We start from the raw sequence: 17,955 nt of genomic DNA, 5'->3' as shown, positions 1-17,955 counted from the left end.
ATATGAAAAGGGTTGTAATGGAAATGGAATCACATGGAATTCCAGAGAAGAGAAATTATTTTAGTTGGGAGGACTTGAGGTGGCTTCATGAAGGGCATCCTATTTTATCTGACCCAACTAGAATAGAAAGAAATGGGCAAAATAGGCCTGCTGGAACAGTATGAGTAAGGACTAAAAAAATGTGGTGTGTTTGGTAGACTGGGGAATTTCAAATGGACTGAAGTCAACGGCTAGTAATTGGAGGGGCCAGGAGTAGAAGCTAGTTGTTATGGCTTTCTGTGTAATGTTCTTTCCAGATCAATTATACTTCATGCAACGTAAGATATTACTTTGTTAGACAGGAAGCCAAATACAACTTCTTTAGCCATAAACTCATGTTTATGAGGCTTTTCCTTTTTGTCTCCTCCAGGTCAACTTGTAGAGAGACACATTCATAAAGATTATCATGGCACATTCCCTTCCTATTTTTCATACCTAGAAAATCAACTCTAAGTCTAGCCTCTTTTCTCTTGTTACCATGTGGATGGTGGATTTTTCCTTCCTAAGAAAAAAGAACACATAATTGAGACAGTGTGGGGTCTGCTTTTGGTGCTCAGATGAGACTGCCACTACAGGCATTCCTGATATAAGTGTCTATAGCTATGGAACTCCATCTAGCAGGGTCCATGGCCAAGAGTGGGACAACTTCAGGGAGAATGCTCAATCTGTGCCCAGAGCTAGGTTAAACCCAGAATGTGGGGATGTTGTCTAAGAAGTGGGGGTGGTGTGGAGGAGTTTGGAAATTGTGATGCATAAGTGTTAAGGATTTGAAGAACATGAGGGTGAGCAGGGGCTTTCAGAGGGCATCCTTTTGGCAAAGGCATCAGCACAGGTCACAGACTTCTCTGAGCTGACCTTTTTCATGTGGAATGTATGGCCTTTTCAGCCCTCTCCAAAAGGTTTGTGGATTAAGCTAATTTGCATCTGTTTATGTGGCTCTGTCTTTAGAGGAGAATTTATCTACGCAGGTGCCAAGAAATTTTGGACTTGCAACTCTTTTCATACTCTGGACTTGCATACTCAAAGAGAATTTTGGATTTGCATATTACTTATGGCCATAGTGACAACCCAGGGTAATGAGGTCTGTGCTCCCCCTGCCTTCTGTATGTGCAGCCTATCCCTAGGATTCGTTCTCCTCTTTGCAGCACAAAGACCCTGAAGGGGAAACCTGCTGTCACAGTCCACAAGATAAAGCCTTCGCACTGAATAATTTCCTTAGAGCTCTCTTCATATCCTTGTTTCTCAGGCAGTAGACAAAGGGGTTCAGCATGGGGGTGACCACCATATACATCACTGAAGCCAGCGAATCCTTGTCTGCTGAATGGGAAGATGAGGGATTCAGGTAGACTCCTATGATGGTCCCATAGAAGAGAATGACTACAGTGAGATGGGAACCACAGGTGGAAAAGGCCTTTTGCTTGCCCAAGGCAGATGGAACCTTAAGCACAGCAGATACAATGTGGATGTAGGAGACAAGAATTCCAAGAAAGGGGATGAGGACAATCAAGCCCCCCACCAGCAGAATCATGAGCTGATTGAGTTGGGTGTTGGAACAGGAGAGCTGGAGCAGGGGGACAATGTCACAAAAGAAGTAAGGGATGCTGTTGCTGGCACAGAACTCTAGCCGAGCCACGAGGAGGGTGTGTAGTAGGGAGTGAGAGTTGGCAATGAGCCAGGAGCTCCCTAGCATGAGGGCACAGATTTGTAAACCCATCATAGTGGAGTAGTGCAGGGGGTGACAGATGGCCACAAAACGGTCATAAGCCATTGCTGTCAGGAGGAAGTTGTCCATGTTGGCAAGCAATATGCAGAAGTAGATCTGGGTTAGGCAGCCACCATAGGAAATGGATTGAGTCTGCATGTGGATGTTCACAAGCATCTTGGGGACTGTGGTGGAGATGAAGCAGAAATCCACCAGGGAGAGGCTGCTGACGAAGAAGTACATAGGGGTGTGGAGGTGGGAGTCTGAGCCAATGGCCAGGATGATGAGAAAGTTCCCTGCTGCCCCAATCAGGTACATGACCAGGAAGAGCCCAAAGATCAGCTTCTGCCTCTCAGGCTGGCTGGCAAGCCCCAGGAGGATGAACTCAGAGGTGCTTGTGTGGTTTCCTCTCTCCATGGTCAACTAGTCCTGCTGGGAGATCCAGACGAGGCACAGGCTATAGAGAGGGTCAAGGTGCCCATGCCTCCTTTCTTCCCTCAAACAGTCCCTCAACACAGCTGGCCATACCTCTGTGTTCATTGGTACCATAGAATCTATCTATCAAAGAAAAGTCCTATGGATACAATAGACCTCAAAGTCAGGGTTTTTTATTATTTTACCACCTAAATGCTGCTGATCCTGAACCCCACAAAACCTTATCTCTCATCCCTCCAAGGAGAATCCTTGTGACATCAGGCCAGGTACTCAGTGGTTGTAGCAATGAAGGGGGTGTTGAGGGTATTTTAGCTCCTTGAGTTTCAATCATACTCTCACTCTTTTATATGAGCAACTAATATTGTCTCAATATTAAGTAAAAAGCTATGGAAATATAGTTTCTTCCTAATCCTTATAACATTACCACCTGAAGGACATTTCTCTACAGAATTCTGGAACCACAGTGGCACATATGTAAACCAGAGGGTTATTATTTGTATATATCCTCCTTTCCCTTGAATATTTTGTTTCCTACCCACTGAGAGCCCAGGCTCAGGGTGCTCCAGCTAATACTCATCACTGACTGTGGGCCACCCTGGTCCTGGTGATGATGCTGTGGGATGCAGTAACTCAGGGCAAACGTGAGCGGAAGAACCTGTTGACTGGGACAGCTCAGCCTGCTCTTCCATCTGTGATTACCCAGGAAAGGACTTGCCTCTGGAGGGTTAGAGTTGCCCCTGCAGATAACAAAGAGAACTCACAGGTATAACATTTTCCCAAAGTTAACAGTTGGCAGAAGGGCAACATAGGGACCCACTAAACTGGAGTTCAAAATAGTTCAGTGCAAGCTCAGATACAGTTTTTTTAGATATAATATAATTGTTTTTCACTGCTTTGCAATACATCATTGGGATTTATGTCTTATGAGAATATATAAATCAATAGCAGCATAGGTAAACACATTACTTGACTCCTCCTGCAACCACATCAAAATTACAACTAAACTACAGAACAACCATCATTCAGAAACCACTGAAATTGAATGGAAGTCCTACAACTGTGGAATTAAAGAAGAAGCCACACTGAAACTGGTAGGGAGGCGGAGATGTAGATCGGGCTGGTCTCACACTCAAGTGTGGTGGATAAAAATCAGGAGAAATTTCTCAACTGTGTTTCCCCCTGAGGAGTGGGTGGTCCCAGCCCTATACTAGGCTCCCCTAGCCCAGAGTTCCAGTGCTGGGAATAGAAGTTCCTTAACCTCTTGCTTTAAAAACAAGTGGGCATTGTGGCTGAGGGAGACAGAGGGCTTCTGGAGTCCCAGGCAGTTTCTCTTAAAGGGCTCACACACGGACTAATTCATACTCCCTTGAGCTCCAGCATAGGGGCAGCAGGTTAAAGGCACCAGAAAAATACAGGGAGGAGCTGAATTGTCCAGCATCAGGGACAGAAATGGAGGGAGCAGCTTTCTTCCAGACAGAAGTGCTTGTGGTTGACAACATTATTTCTTTGACAGCCATCTCCCACAGAGCCTGTAGGCAGGTGCCATCTCTGAGACTCCATCAGTGTGGCTCACACTGTTTGTCCCACCCTGGTGATTATCTGAGGCCTCACCTCAGTCAACTTTTGGGCACACACAACCTGAGTTTTTCCATATGAATGGCTTTTCCATATGAATGGCCTTTCTTGGCTCATGCTTCAGATTTTCCTAAAATCTCTCAACAAGTAGCATCTGGCCTCAGTGAGCCACATACCTCTCATGAGGCAGCTGCAGGCCAGGAACTAAGCAGTAACCAACCATGGTTTAAAGCTTGGCCTTGCCTGAGCACCTCTAAGCCCAGTACAAGTAGCAGCCACCTGCAGGTCACTTTGTAGCTCATGCCAGGTGGCCCCAGGCAGAACACAGATGGAAGCTGACCTTGGCCTGCACCCCCTGGGAGGCCCTAGAGCCAGCACACCCAGTGGACAACTTCAGACCACATTGAAGCACAACCATCCAACCACTTCCACAAGTGACACATTCAAGGGACAGACTCAGTGAACACCAGAGCCCTGTTGAAGTAGGCCCTGCTCTGTGGGGTGGGCCCCAGAACACCTGATCCTCTACAGTGGTCAGAGGTCAGTGGTCAGAGGTTGTAGCCAGTCCTTGCACCTGACTGGCCTGGGGATAAATCTCTTCCATTTATGTGTCAATAGCAATCAAGTCTCAACTACAACAGAAAGGGGTACACAGCCAACATCAGGGGTACATCTGGAGTGTCCAGCTCAGGTTATTGGTAAGGCTGTGCCACTGGACCCTTCAGGACATCTACTACATTAGATCTACTACAGTCTATCAAGCCCAGGAGATGTAGCAGCTTTACCTAATACATAGAAACAAACACAGGGAGGCTGCCAAAATGAAGAGATAAAGAAACACATCCCAAATGAAAGAACAGAATAAAATGCTAGAAAAAGAACTAAACAAAATGGAAACAAGCAATCTACTAGATACAGAATTCAAAACACTGGTTATAAAGATGCTCAATAAACCTAGTGAGAACCTCAACAGCATTAAAAAGAACCAGTCATAAATGAAGGATACACTAGCTGAAATGAAGAATAATTGAGAGGGAATCAACAGTAGAGTGGACAAAGCTGAGAATCAAATCAGTGATTGGAATATAAGGAAGCAAAGACACCATCAGATAAGGAAAAAGAAAAAAGAATAAAAAAATGAGGATAGTGTAAGGAGCCTCTGGGACAACTTCAAGTGTACCAACTTTTACATCATGGGGGTACTAGAAGGATAAGAGAGAAAGTAAGAAATTGAAAACCTTTAAAAAAAAAAATGACAGAAAAACTTCCCTAACATGGTGAAGGAAATATACATACAAGTCCAGGAAGTGCAGAGAGTCCCAAACAAGATTAACCCAAAGAGGCCCACACCAAGACACGTCATAATTAAAATGCAAAATGATAAAGACAATGAGAGAATCTTAAAAGCAGCAAGAGAAAAGCAGTTAGTTACCTACAAGGGAGCTCCCATAAGACTAAGCTGATTTCTCAACAGAAACTCTGTAGGGCAGAAGGGATTGGCAAGAAATAGTCAAAGTGATGAAAAGCAAGGACCTACAACCAAGATTTCTCTACCTTGACTCTAAAAGTATCATTTAGAGTCAAGGGCAGATGTAGAGCTTTCCAGACAAGAAAAACCTAAAGGAGTTCACCACCACCAAACCAGTATTATGTAGTATGTTGAAGGGTCTTCCTTAAGAAGAAGAAGAAAAAAAGGAAAATATGAACAATGAAATGGCAATACATGCATGTCTTTCAACAACTGAATCTAGAAAACCAAATAAATGAACAAGCAGAACAGAAACAGACTCGTAGATACAGAGAACATTTTTGATGATTGGGAGGGGAATTGAGAGGATGGGGGTGAAAAAGTTGAAGGTATCAAGAAGTACAAATTGTTAGTTAGAGAATACTCATGGGGATATAAAATATTGCACAGGGAATATAGTTAATAATATTCTAATAACTATGTTTGGTGTGAGATGGGTGTGAAATTAATCAGTATGATCACTTAGTAAGTTATGTAATGTCCAATAACTGGGGAGTACATCTGAAACTAATATAATAATGTATATCAACTGTAGTTGAAAATAAAAATGATAGACAAAAAAAATAAAATGCAAGCTCATAGTTTAAAAAGGAGAGATAATATAAAGCAGAAAGGGGGGGTATGAAAGGAAACTAGAGTTAGTGTGCTGATGAGGATCAGGGGAAAGCTGATGGAGGAAATCAGTCTGAAAAAGTTATGGCAGTAGAGTGATGGCCCATCTGGGAACTGGACCAGCTGTAATAAGGGAGAAACTGTCTTAGGAAGCTGACTTTGCCCACACTGACATTTTGCTGAGGTAGAGCCTGCTTGGAGCAAAGGAACTTAGTGCAATTGGGGATGGTATGGGGGATGGAGATTTCAGCTATGCATTGAGTCCCAGCTGAGGTCTTTACCTGTGTCGAGATCTATTCCTTAGCATGGAAGATAAATGGCTCATTTTGAATTAATGCTTTACTGATGAGATTTTTTTTTTTTAAGGATTCAAGTGTTTGGTGTTACAGAGGTGTAAATCTTCAGGTAAAGGACAAGTGTAAGGTACAAATACAGAAGCCTAAGAGGAGGGAAATCTATTTGGTGGAAAGTAAATGTAAAGGAAACCACTTAACGTGGTTGATATCTTCATTTGATCAGTTCTCACTGAAGAACTCTTTATTGGCTGATATAAAAGAAAATAAATCAATGGAAGACATTGTTCTTATTCCTAAGAAGCTTCTAGTCAAAAGTAAAATTTTCACATAGGAAACAATCCTTAGACTAGGGAGATGACACTTATTGAGCACTTACTATATGTCATATACAAGGTTAGGCAAGTGCACAAATTTAATTTTATCTTGACAACAACCTATATAAGATAGGCATTATCATTCTTTTTTTTTAGGCATCATCATTCTTATTTTACAGATGAATAAACTGAAATTGTGAGGGTTTAAATAATTTCCCTGAAGACATCAGGATTTGATTCCAGGCAAGTCTGATTTCAAAACAGTGCTTTTTCAATTTCATTGCTTTGACTGAAGTGCAACTGGGTAAACCTAAACTTGAGGCATCTGAGTAAATGGATCAGGGATTTCTGGAGTGGCCAATATTGGGACAGGATAAAGGGACTGTAGGGCAGGGATTTGGTTTAAAAGGGTCATCTGTACTGGAGAGAGAGGACTTGTTTGTGTGGGTGAAGGTAGGTTCCAAGATGACCAAAGCTTTAGAATGAGAGCTACAGTGTGCATAGTCCAAAAGCTCCGCCTCTTCCTGGATTATATTCCTTTGAAACTAGGGTGACTCCATCCTCTCTTTTCCTTCCAACTCTCCCACTTCCCCAGAGATGGGAAAAGAAAATTTTCTGTTACTATTTCCCACTTGTTAAGAAAACACTCCTCCGTAATACTCCTATTTCAAAAAAACAAAGCTAAGAGAGTCTAACTTAAAACGAAAAAGACTTTCCCCCTAGCTTCTAGATCTTTCCTGTTAACAGGTAGACATCCCCCAGTTTAAAAAATCTACTTTTCACCCACATTGTCCTCTAGCTATTAGTTCATTTCTCTATTCCCTCTTTCCATAAAAGTCCTCCAAATGTGGTCAGGACTCGTTCTTCAGTTTCCCTCTTCCCATTTTCTCCTGAATTTCCCTTTTTCAGGCTTCCCCACCAGGTCATGCCACTTCTTTTGTCAAGGCTGCGCTTGCTGTGTCTGAGGTTAGTTCTCAGCTCCGTTTTACTGAAACTGACAAGCTAGAGTTGGCATTGTTGGGCACTTCCTCTGTCTTCAAGAACATCCTTTCCTTGGCTTCAAAGCAGTGTTGTCTGGGCACCTCTCCTACCTCACTGATTACTTGCTTGTCCTTTGTGCATTCTCACTCTTCTGCTCTCCAACTGTTGAGATGCCCTAACAACTCCGATTTACACTCATTCCTTAAGTGGTCTCATTATTCCTAAAGCTTTAAATACTATCCAAAATTCTATCTCCAGTATGGGATTTTCCCCTTGAACTTCTAACTGCCTACTCCCTTTTTCCACTTGGATGTCTAATAGGCATCTCAAACTTGTCCAAAACTGTCCTGCTGATCTTCTCATCTTCAAATTTGCTGCTTCCTCAGTCATCCCCACCTTATACTAATTGCTCAAGCCAAAACTTTGGCACTATCCTTAACTCCTCTTTTTAAAGATTTTGTTTGTTTATTTGTTTGTTTGTCTGTTTGTTTATAGAGAGAGAAGAAGATCAGGAAAAAGAAAGGGAGAGAAACATTGCTGTGAGAGAGAAGCATCTATCATTTGCCTCTTTTATGCGTCCCAACTGGGGACCAAACCTGAAACCCAGGCATGTACCCTGGTCAGGAGCCGAACTGGCAACCTTTTGCTTTGAGGATTGATGTCCAACCTACTAAGCCACCTCAGTCAGAGCCTTAACTCCTTTTTAAAAAACTGTCCTCATCCAGTACATTGGTGAATCATGTCATCTATGCCTTTGAAATATATCCAGAGTGGAACCCCTTTCTCTCTGTGTCGACTGCTACATTTATGGCCAAGAAAAATCATTATTTACCTCCAGATTATTTCAATGGTCTCTTAAGTGGGTCCCTGTTTATATCTTTGCCTTATCCACAACAGTTTTCTACATAGCAAGCAGAGTGAACATTAAGAAATGTAAGGCAGGCCATGATACTTCTCTGTCCAAAATCCTCTAATGGCTTCTCATCTCACTCAGAACAAAACTCAAAGTCATTGTCAAATTCTATGGGTGAATGAATGACTCAAACCTCTGCCTTCTCCCTCATCCTGCCTCCTTCTATTGCCTCCTCACTTTCTGTATGTTGACCACAATGGCCTTCTTACTGCTTCTGGATATATCAAGCGTGTTACCTTAGAACCTTTTAACTTGTTACCCCTCTGCTTGGAGTTCTCTTCCTTTAATCCTGATTTCTGCTCAAATGTCATCTCTGATAAGGGTTTCCCCCATCACCTAACTAAAATAGTGTCTCTGTTTGCCTCCATTTTTGCTTTGTTTTTATTCTAGTCATCTATCAATCTATATCTATCTATTTATCATCTATCATCATCATCTATCTTTCTCTTTCTCTAGAATGTAAGCTCATGAGAACAAGAACTTTATTTTTATGTATTACTGTATTTCCAGTTTCTAGAACTATGCCTAGACTATAGGAGAAACTTGGAGTTTTTAGGCTATTGTTACAACAATGTCCACTTTTGTGACCATATGTCTTTGAGATTGGGAGAGACCTTTGGGGATATTTTATATATCCGTAAGTAGTCAAAGGAAAAAATAATTAAATAATGTGAATATAATACTAACAGAGAAAGAAATATAAAGTTATAAAATAGTTTCTAAAAGGGCACCTAATTCCAATTAGAAATTCTGACTTTCCAAGAACCAATAAAAACAAAGAATATTATGGCACATTAATAATCTGTAAAATGGATAGAGTAATAATATTTGCTTAATGGGGTTGTTGCAAGGATTAAGTAAGAAAATACTCATAATATGCATAGAACACTACATCGTACATAGTAAGTACCCAGTTAACTTGGTTATTATTTTTACTATTATTATTATTAAATTCATTTTTAGAGGCAAATTTGATTTTAAGCCCAAACTAAACAAAGGCAATGAAAGGAATATTTTGGACCAATTTCATTTATAGATATCAATACAAATGCCTCAAAGAAAGCTGTTAGCTTATCAAAGACAAAATGTCAATATAATGTAATTAGATTCAGATGAAGCATCCAGATAAATTTATCATGACATTATAGATTAAAACTCTGAAAACATTAAATGTGTTTTTTTCTTAATATGATAAACTGTATTTAAAAAACAAGAGATAACATCATGTTTATTGAAGACAAACTTTTTTACTAAAAAGAACAAGATATGGATGTTATTGTTCCATATTTAATATTTCACTAGAAATACTGTTGATAGCTACCTGAAAAGAAAAAAAGAAATAAAAACATAGCTTTATGCAAACTATTTTATTTTATTTTTTAAAGATTTTATTTATTTTTAGAGAAACATCAAGGTGTGGTTGCCTCTCATGCACCCCTTACTGGGGACCTGGCCTGCAATCCAGGCATGTGCCCTGACTGGGAATCCAACTGGTGACCCTTTGGTTCTCAGGCTCGCACTCAATCCACTGAGCCACACCAGCCAGGGAAAAGTATTTTAAAACTAAGCTATTAAAAGAAATGATGTCATTACCCTGACTAGCATGGCTCAGTTGGTTGAGCATTGTTTTACAAAGCAGAAGGTTGCTGGTTCAATTTTGGTCAGGGTACATCCCTGGGTTGCAGGTCAGGTTCCTGGCTGGGGTACATGTGAAAGACAACCGACTGATGTTTCTCTCTCACATTGATATTTCTCTCCCTCTCTCTCTAAAAATAAATAAATAAAATATTAAAAAATAGAAATGAAGTCATTGCTAGAAATAAAGTTAGCTGAGCCATGTTGCAGGCTATATCACATAAAAATCAGTAAATTGCTTACTGGCATACCAAAAATAAATAACCAACTCCTCCAAAAGGAATGGAAAAGGTAATTTCATTGCTCTTAATGATGAAACTGAATATTTGGATTTTAGCTAAACTTAGAAAACAAGAATATTTGTTCAAAAAATGTAATGTATAAACAAAAGAATATGTAAGATATAAATAGTTTCTAATTGAAAGGTTTAAATATATTCAGGTTATCATGCTTTCGAAGTAAAGGTATAGACATGTTATAATTAATATTAAATTAATAACTATATACTCTATAGCAGGCACTGTAATAAGTATTTAAATATTAGCTTGTAAGTTCTATCCAAAAATCTATAGGTAGGAAGTATTATCTAACTTACAGAGCTTTACAGGGGATTAAGTAAATGTATATAAATATAGGAATTTTACAATTAAGAACTTAGAGTGAGAAATCAGATGGAAAAAGAAGATGCTTGTTCAAAGATATTTGTTGAAACATTATCCCTAATTTAAAAAAGAATTTAAAACAACCAAATGTTCAAAATAACAGAATAACTTTGCAACTATAATGTATCAAAGCAGCAGAATACTATAGATATTAAAAATGAAAGAATATGTTGATTTCTGGGTATTTGTCTATGACATTGGCTTAAAAGCAGAACATAAGAGAGCATGTACAGGCATCTGTGTCAGAATGTTTGTACATTTGCCAACAAAAATATTAATCTGGGCAGTTATGGGAACAGTTTGAGGTTTAATTTTGCTGTTTTTTTTTCCTGGTAGATTGCTTACATTCTACAAGATGTAAAAATTAGGCCACTGTAGGCCATCACCTTCTCTGCCCCTGTGCCTATCTTAGTGCCAGCAAACATTTTCAGATATCTCTGCTAAGTATAATCTTTAGGAAAGGTTGAAATTACTGGATAGGCCTCCACAGTCAGGAAGGAGGGCGGGAGCTGAGGGAGGTTGACCTGGAATCTGATCCCACGTGATTTTAATAAGTCTGTACTCTGCTTTCTTGTCTGTAAAGTGATAGGGTTGGATCCCTGCATGATTTCCAAGGTCTCCCACAGGTCTGTGTGGTTCTGCTTGTCTTTGAGAAATGGAGGTGGAGAAGCTGTCTTTAGGCTTATGCAATTTCAGGCATTGAAAGAGGAGTGTCTCCTTCTGCACCCGCATTAGCACTGACCTGTTCAGTTGGTCTGATTCCTGCCAACCCTGCTCGAGGAAACTGCCTCCTTCTGAGTTGCTTCTCTCTAAGGAGGGGCAGGCAGCTCACAAGCAGCCTATTGCCAGAGATACAACCCTGGGCCCATGGAAAGCAAGATGTGGAGCAAGGCTGTGGGTAGAAGACAGAGTGAACAAGGAGGCTAAGAGAGCAGGGTTTCATTCCTTGTTTCCTAGGCCAAGGAGAGTTGGGTGGGCTGCACACTTAGATTATTGCAGGGCTACTCTGGGCCTCTAGGGAGGAATACCTAAAGTGCATTGTTAAAAATAAATGTGCAGTAATTGCCTTGGGCCTGGCTGGGACCAATTCTCCTGGGTTCCAGACACATCATTTCCTCAGGGTTTTTCTACTGGAAAGTTATTGCTTTCAGTGGTTTAATTTGTTGCTTTTGTCTACAGGGAAATCTTGATATTTTCTTACTTCTAATTTTCATTCCAGGGAATTCATCTTGTTTATTCAGTCAGATCGTAACTTCAATATTCATGTTGATAGTCATTTAAAACATTGTGATATAATGCACATAATGTCAAATTTACCATCTTAATCATTTAAAAATAGACAGTTCAGTAATGTGAAGTACATTCATTCTAATCCTTAAAATGCTTTTCATCTTCTCAAACTGAAACTACGTTCTCTCTCTATGAATCTGACTACTCTAGATACCTCATATAAATAAAATGATACAGTATTTGTACTTTTGTGACTGGATTACTTTACTTAGCATAATGTCCTCAAGGTCCCTCAAAGTTGTATCATATGTTAGGATTTCTTTCCTTTTTTAAGGCTGAATAGTATTCCATTGTATAGATATAGCACATTTTGTTTATCTGCCCGTCTGTGATGGACATTTCAGTTGCTCTCACCTTTCGGCTACTGTGAATAATGCTGCCTTGAACATGGGTGTACAAATATCTTTTCAAGTCCTTGCTTTCAAGTGTTTAGGGTATAAATCCAGAAGTGGAGTTTCTGGATCATATGGTAGTTCTATTTTTAATTTTTTGAGAACCTCCCCTACTATTTTCTATTGCAGGCGTACAATTTTTACATCCTCACCAACAGTGCACAAGGTCTCAGTTTCTTCACATGTTCACTAACACTTATTGTTTTCTGTTTATTCTTACTGATATCTATTAGGCACAAAGAAGTGAATCTGCAGAGGAAACATAAAAAAATATAAAATATATGTGAAACATTGCGATAGTCACAAACCACAGTGTCAGAATATGTGAGGATGGTAGGGGAGCTGTGACTTGGATGCCTCTGCATATGAATTTATGGTCAAGAGCTAAACCTTTGTCCTACTGCAGGGAACTCAGTACACCAGCACAAGTTCAAAGGACATGAATTCAGTGGTAGTTCTCCAGAAGAGAGAGAATGCCAGATTCCTGAGATTTCTCTTTAATTGTGATTTTTTTGGTTTCTGCTCATTTCTTCCCTCTGGGAATAGTTTTATTTTGTATTTCTATCACAGTGGTTTGGAACATGAATGTATGAACTTCTCATCAGGACAGGAAGTGAACTCCGAAGGTGGAATTGCCATTGTTTAGGGACAAGTCATGATATTTAAACCTTTGTAAGTATTCTCACAACTGGGAGAAAGGTGGAGCAGAGCACATGTGTGCACATGTGCACGAGGTCTGTCCAGAAATTATCCCCCCATGTACTATGAAAAATAGAGACATTTATGATATTGATTTCTTCTAGTGTTTTGTCATTTCAGTTACTGTATTCTTCATTTCTGATTGGTTCTTTTTTATGGTTTCTATGGTCCTTTTTTATGGTATGTCCTATTTTATGCTTCCTATTTCTTTGTTGAAGTTCTCACTGAGTTCATCTATTCTTCCCCTAAGTTCATTGAGCATCATTATAACCAGTGTTTTGAACCACGTATCTGTTAGATTGCTTGCCTCCATTCAGTTTAGTTCTTTTTCTGGAGTTTTCTCCTGTTCTTTCAGTTGAGACATGTTTCTTTGTCTTCTCATTTTGGCTGCCTCTCTGTCTTTGTTTCAATATATTAAGTATGTTTTCCAGTCTTGGCAGGGTAGTTTTATGTAGTAGGTGACCTGTGGAGTGCAGTGGCATAGTTTCCCTGGTCACCTAAGCTGGGTGCTCCAGTGATGTCCCCTGTGTGGGTTATGGGAGTGTCCTCTTATAATTGAGCCTTGATTGCTGTTGGCATATCAGTGGGTTGAATTGACCTTCAGGGTGAAAAGTTTTGAGGACTAGCCATGACCACAGCAGATGAACTGCTGCGAGGGGCTGATCCCAGGGAGTGGGATTCACCCCAGTGGGGCTCTTGCACCTGCCATGACTACCTTTTGTGTGTGTCACTTTTGGAGCTGGTTGGGGTGTGCTCTGCTGTGGTCTGAGGCCAGTAATTGGTATGTTTGATATGGGGCATCTTGGAAGGGGCTCTGGTTCAGACCAAGGTCAATTGCTGTCTGTGACTGACCCAGGGCCACCTGGTAAAAGCTACAAAGTGATCCACAGTTGGTGGCTGCATGTGCTGCGCCACACTGTAAGATGAGGCTGGCTGCCATTAGTGCTGGACCCAGGGCCACTTGGCAAGAGGCACAGGGCATGCTGAGGCCAGCTGCAGCCTTCCTGGGGTTTATGGACCTTTGAGAGCTTTTAAGAAAGTCTGCAGTCTGGGCCAAGGCTGACTGCCTGTGAGGCACAGCTGTTGAAAGATGCTTGGGCTATGTTCCAGTTGGGTGGGGCACAGTCTTAGGAAATCACCAGGGTGGGACAACTGTGTGTTAGTTGCAACTAATCAGATTAGTGCAAGTTCTGATTTGGCACCAACCTGTGTGTGGGTAGAGAGGACTCAATACAAGAACTGCTGCCCCTCCAGCCATTGTACCCGAGCCTCACAATTCAGTTTTTCCTTGATGTCTCTGGTGCTTCTTAAGCTCTGTTTCTTTGCTGAAGCTTAGGGTCAGTGTTGAAGTGCGTGCATGGCAATGAATGAGTCTATGCAGGGGCCCTGTAAGAGGAACCCTCAGCTCTCAGGAGCCCTCCTCTCACTTGGATGGAATCCCTGCTCACTTTCACAGCCAGATGTCGTGGGAACTCCTCCTCCCAGAACCAGTACGGTGGGCTCATTAGCTTGATATGGGGCTGGGACCTCTCGCTCCTCAAGGGGATCATCTACAGCTGAGATATCCTTCCTGACCCTCAACTGCCACATGTGGATGTGGGACCAGACTGTTTTGTGTCTCTACTCTCCCCACCCCCAGTCTTGACATGGCTTCTTTTTTATATCTTTTAGTTATAGGAGTTCCATTCATCTAGTCTTCAGATGGTTCTCTGGGTTGACTGTTCTATATTTGAGTTATAATTTTGATGTGGTCATGGGAGGGGTCAAGCACAGTGTTTTCCTACTGCACCATCTTGACCAAAACCTGGAGCATCATTTTATATGCCTGTTGGCTATCTATATGTCTTCTTTGGAAAGATGTCTATTCGGGTCCTTTGTCCATTTTTTAAATTGGATTGCCTGTTTTTTATAGTTAGTTGTATGAATTCTTTATGTATTTTGAATGATAACCCTTTATTGGATGAATTCTTTGCAAATATCTCCTCCTATGCAATAGGTTGCCTTTAATTTTTTGTTTCCTTTGCTGTGAAAAAGCTTTTTAGTTTGATGTAGTTCCATTTGTTTATTTTTGCTTTTGTTGCCTTTGCCTAAGGAGACATGTCAAAAAGCTTAATACTTATGTTTTCAACTTGGATTTTTATGGTTTTAGGTCTTACATTAAAGTTTTTAATAGATTTTGAGTTTATTATTCTTTATTGTGTAAGACAGTGGTCCAATTTCATTGTTACACTTGTAACTATCTAGTTTTTCTCAACATTTATTGAAGAGATTGTGTTTTCCCCATTGTGTATTCTTGTCTCTTTTGTCATAGGTTAAATGACTGTGTATGTGTGGATTTATTTTTAGACTCTTTATTCTGTTCCATTGATCTATGCATCTGTTTTTGTGCCAGCATTACACTGTTTTGAGTGCTATGGCTTAGTAGTGTAGTTTGAAATCAGGGAGCATGATACCTTCATTTCTGTTCTTGTGTATCATTGTTGCTTTGACTATTCACTGTCTTTTGTGGTTATATACACATTTTAGGATTATTTGTTCTAGTTCTGTGAAAAATGGTATTGGTATTTTGGTAGGGATTGCAATGAATCCGTGTGAGAACAGTAAATGTTAGTTCTTTGAATGTTTGGTAAAATTCACCTGTGAAGCTATCTGGTTCAGGACTTTTGTTTGTTGGGAGTTCTTTGATTACTGATTTGATTTCATTACTAGTACTCATTCTATTCAGATTTTCTCTTTCTTCATGATTAACTCTTGGATGATTGTATGTTTCTAGAAATTTACCCTTTTCTTCTCGATTGCATAATTTTTTGGTGTATAGTTGTTTGTAGTATTCTCTTACGATCCTTTGTATTTCTGTGGTATCAGTTGTAATTTCTTCTCTTTCATTTCTGATTTTATTTGTCCCTCTCTTTTCTTCTTGATGAGTCTGGCTAAGGGACTATGGATTTTGTTCGTCTTTTCACAGAATCACTCCACAGTTTTATTAATCTTTTCTATTTTTAAGTCTCTGTTTTATTTATTTCTGCTTTGATCTTTATAATTACCTTCCTTCTACTTACTTTGAGGTTTGTTTCTTCTTTTTTCTAGTTCATTAGATGAAAGTTTAGATTGTTTATTTAAGATTTGTTTTGTTTCTTGAGGTAGGTTGTATTACTATAAACTTCCTTTTAGAACTTTTTTTGCTGCATCTCAAAGATTTGAGAATGTTGTATTTCTATTTTCATTTGTCTCAAGGTATTTTTTAAATTTCCTGTTTCATTTTTTTCATTGACCCATTGCTTAATAGCATGTTGTTTAGTCTCCACATGTTTTTGTTTCTTTTCAGTTTTTTTCTCTTATAATTAATTTCACTAGTCCCATATCATTGTGGTTGGAAAAGATGCTTAATCTTTTTGTTTTTATCTGCATGAAATATTTTTTTCCATCTCTTCACTTTTAGTCTCAAAGTGTCTTTAAGTCAGAGGTGAGCCTCTGGTAGGAAGCACATAGTTGGGTCTTTTTAAAAATTCATTCATCCACCCAATGTCTTTTGACTGGAAAACTTAGTCCATTTGCATTTAAAGTAATTATTGTAGGTATGTGATTATTGCCATTTAAAAATTGTTTTCTGGCTGTTCTTGTAGTTTCTCTCTGATCCTTTCTTCTTCTTTTCTTTATCTCTCCCTTTGTGGTTTTATGGTGTTTTTTGTATTATGTTTAAGTTTCTTTATCATTTTCTTTTGTGTATTTACTACAAGTTTTTTTGTGTGGCTATCATGAGTTTCACATATAACATCCTATGTATATAACAGTTTCTTCTAAGCTGATAGTAACTTAAATTTTAAACACACTCCCAAGCTTCACATTTTTACTCTTCACATTTTTTATGACACATTTTATATCTTATTATTTTATATATCCCTTAACTAATTATTATATTTTGAATTAATTTTACTATATTTTTGTTTTACATTTATTACTTCCTTTATGATTGCTCCACTACTTTTATTTTTTATTTACCTTTCTGATGTGGTTTTTACTTTTGTGTGTTTTTATTATTAATACTTTTTTTTTTTTTTTTTTTTTTTTTTAGCTTAGGGAAATCCCTTTAACATTTTTTGTAAGGCTGGTTTTGTGGTAATGTGTACTTTTGGCTTTTTCTTAACTGGGAAACTCTCAATATGTCCTTCAATTCTGATTGATAACCTTGCCAGGTAGACAACTTTTGGTGGCAGATTTTTCCTTTCACAATTTGAATATGTCATGTCACCCCATTCTGGTCTGTAAAGGTTCTGCTGAAAAATCTGCTGGCACCCTTATGTGGTTTCCTTTGTGCATGATAAGTTGGTTTTCTCTTGCTACTTTTAAGATTCACTCTTTATCCTTAGCTTTTATCATTTTCATTATAATGTGTCTTGGTGTGTTTCTCTTGGGTTCATCTTATTTGGAACTGTCTGGGCCTCCTTGACTTGGATGTATGTTTCCTTACCCAGATTAGGGACATTTTCAGCAATTACTTTTCTTCAAATAATTTCTCTTCCCCCCTCCTCTTTTGGAAGCCCTATGCAAATGTTATTCTGTTTGATGTTGTTCCAGAGATCCCTTACGTATCCTTGCTTCTTTTATTTATTTATAATAAATAAATAAAAGGGCTGAGGGGAACTGGTGTGTAGCTGCAACTCTTCACTCCTGAGATATCCTCCCAAATTTTTATCTACCACACATGGGTATGGGACCAGCCTGTTTTGCATCTGTGTCCTTCCTTTCAGTCTGGGTGGATGTGGTTTCTTTAATTCTGTAGTTTTCAGACAGACTTATATTCAGCTTGATTTTGTAGTTGTCAGGCCTCTATTTAACTCAATTTCTGACAGTTATGAGTGATGGTTGCTCTATATTTTAGTTT

At 39.3% G+C, this 17,955-nt stretch overlaps 1 protein-coding gene across 1 annotated transcript; it reads right to left on the bottom strand.

Annotated features, from left to right (window-relative positions):
- Positions 1-1,213: 1,213 nt before the first annotated feature.
- On the bottom strand, positions 1,214-2,158 carry LOC129083838 (olfactory receptor 1361-like). The gene has a single exon (XM_054589841.1). The coding sequence runs from the start codon at positions 2,156-2,158 to the stop codon at positions 1,214-1,216; it is 945 nt and encodes a 314-aa protein (XP_054445816.1).
- Positions 2,159-17,955: the final 15,797 nt, after the last annotated feature.

This window comes from Pteronotus mesoamericanus, unplaced genomic scaffold (genome assembly GCF_021234165.1).
Source record: "Pteronotus mesoamericanus isolate MK-2021 breed Mesoamerican mustached bat unplaced genomic scaffold, CSHL_Meso_final scaffold_167, whole genome shotgun sequence".
NCBI lineage: Eukaryota > Metazoa > Chordata > Mammalia > Chiroptera > Mormoopidae > Pteronotus > Pteronotus mesoamericanus.
Note: the sequence above shows the minus strand (reverse complement) of the source record. Positions and strands in the feature narration are given on the sequence as shown.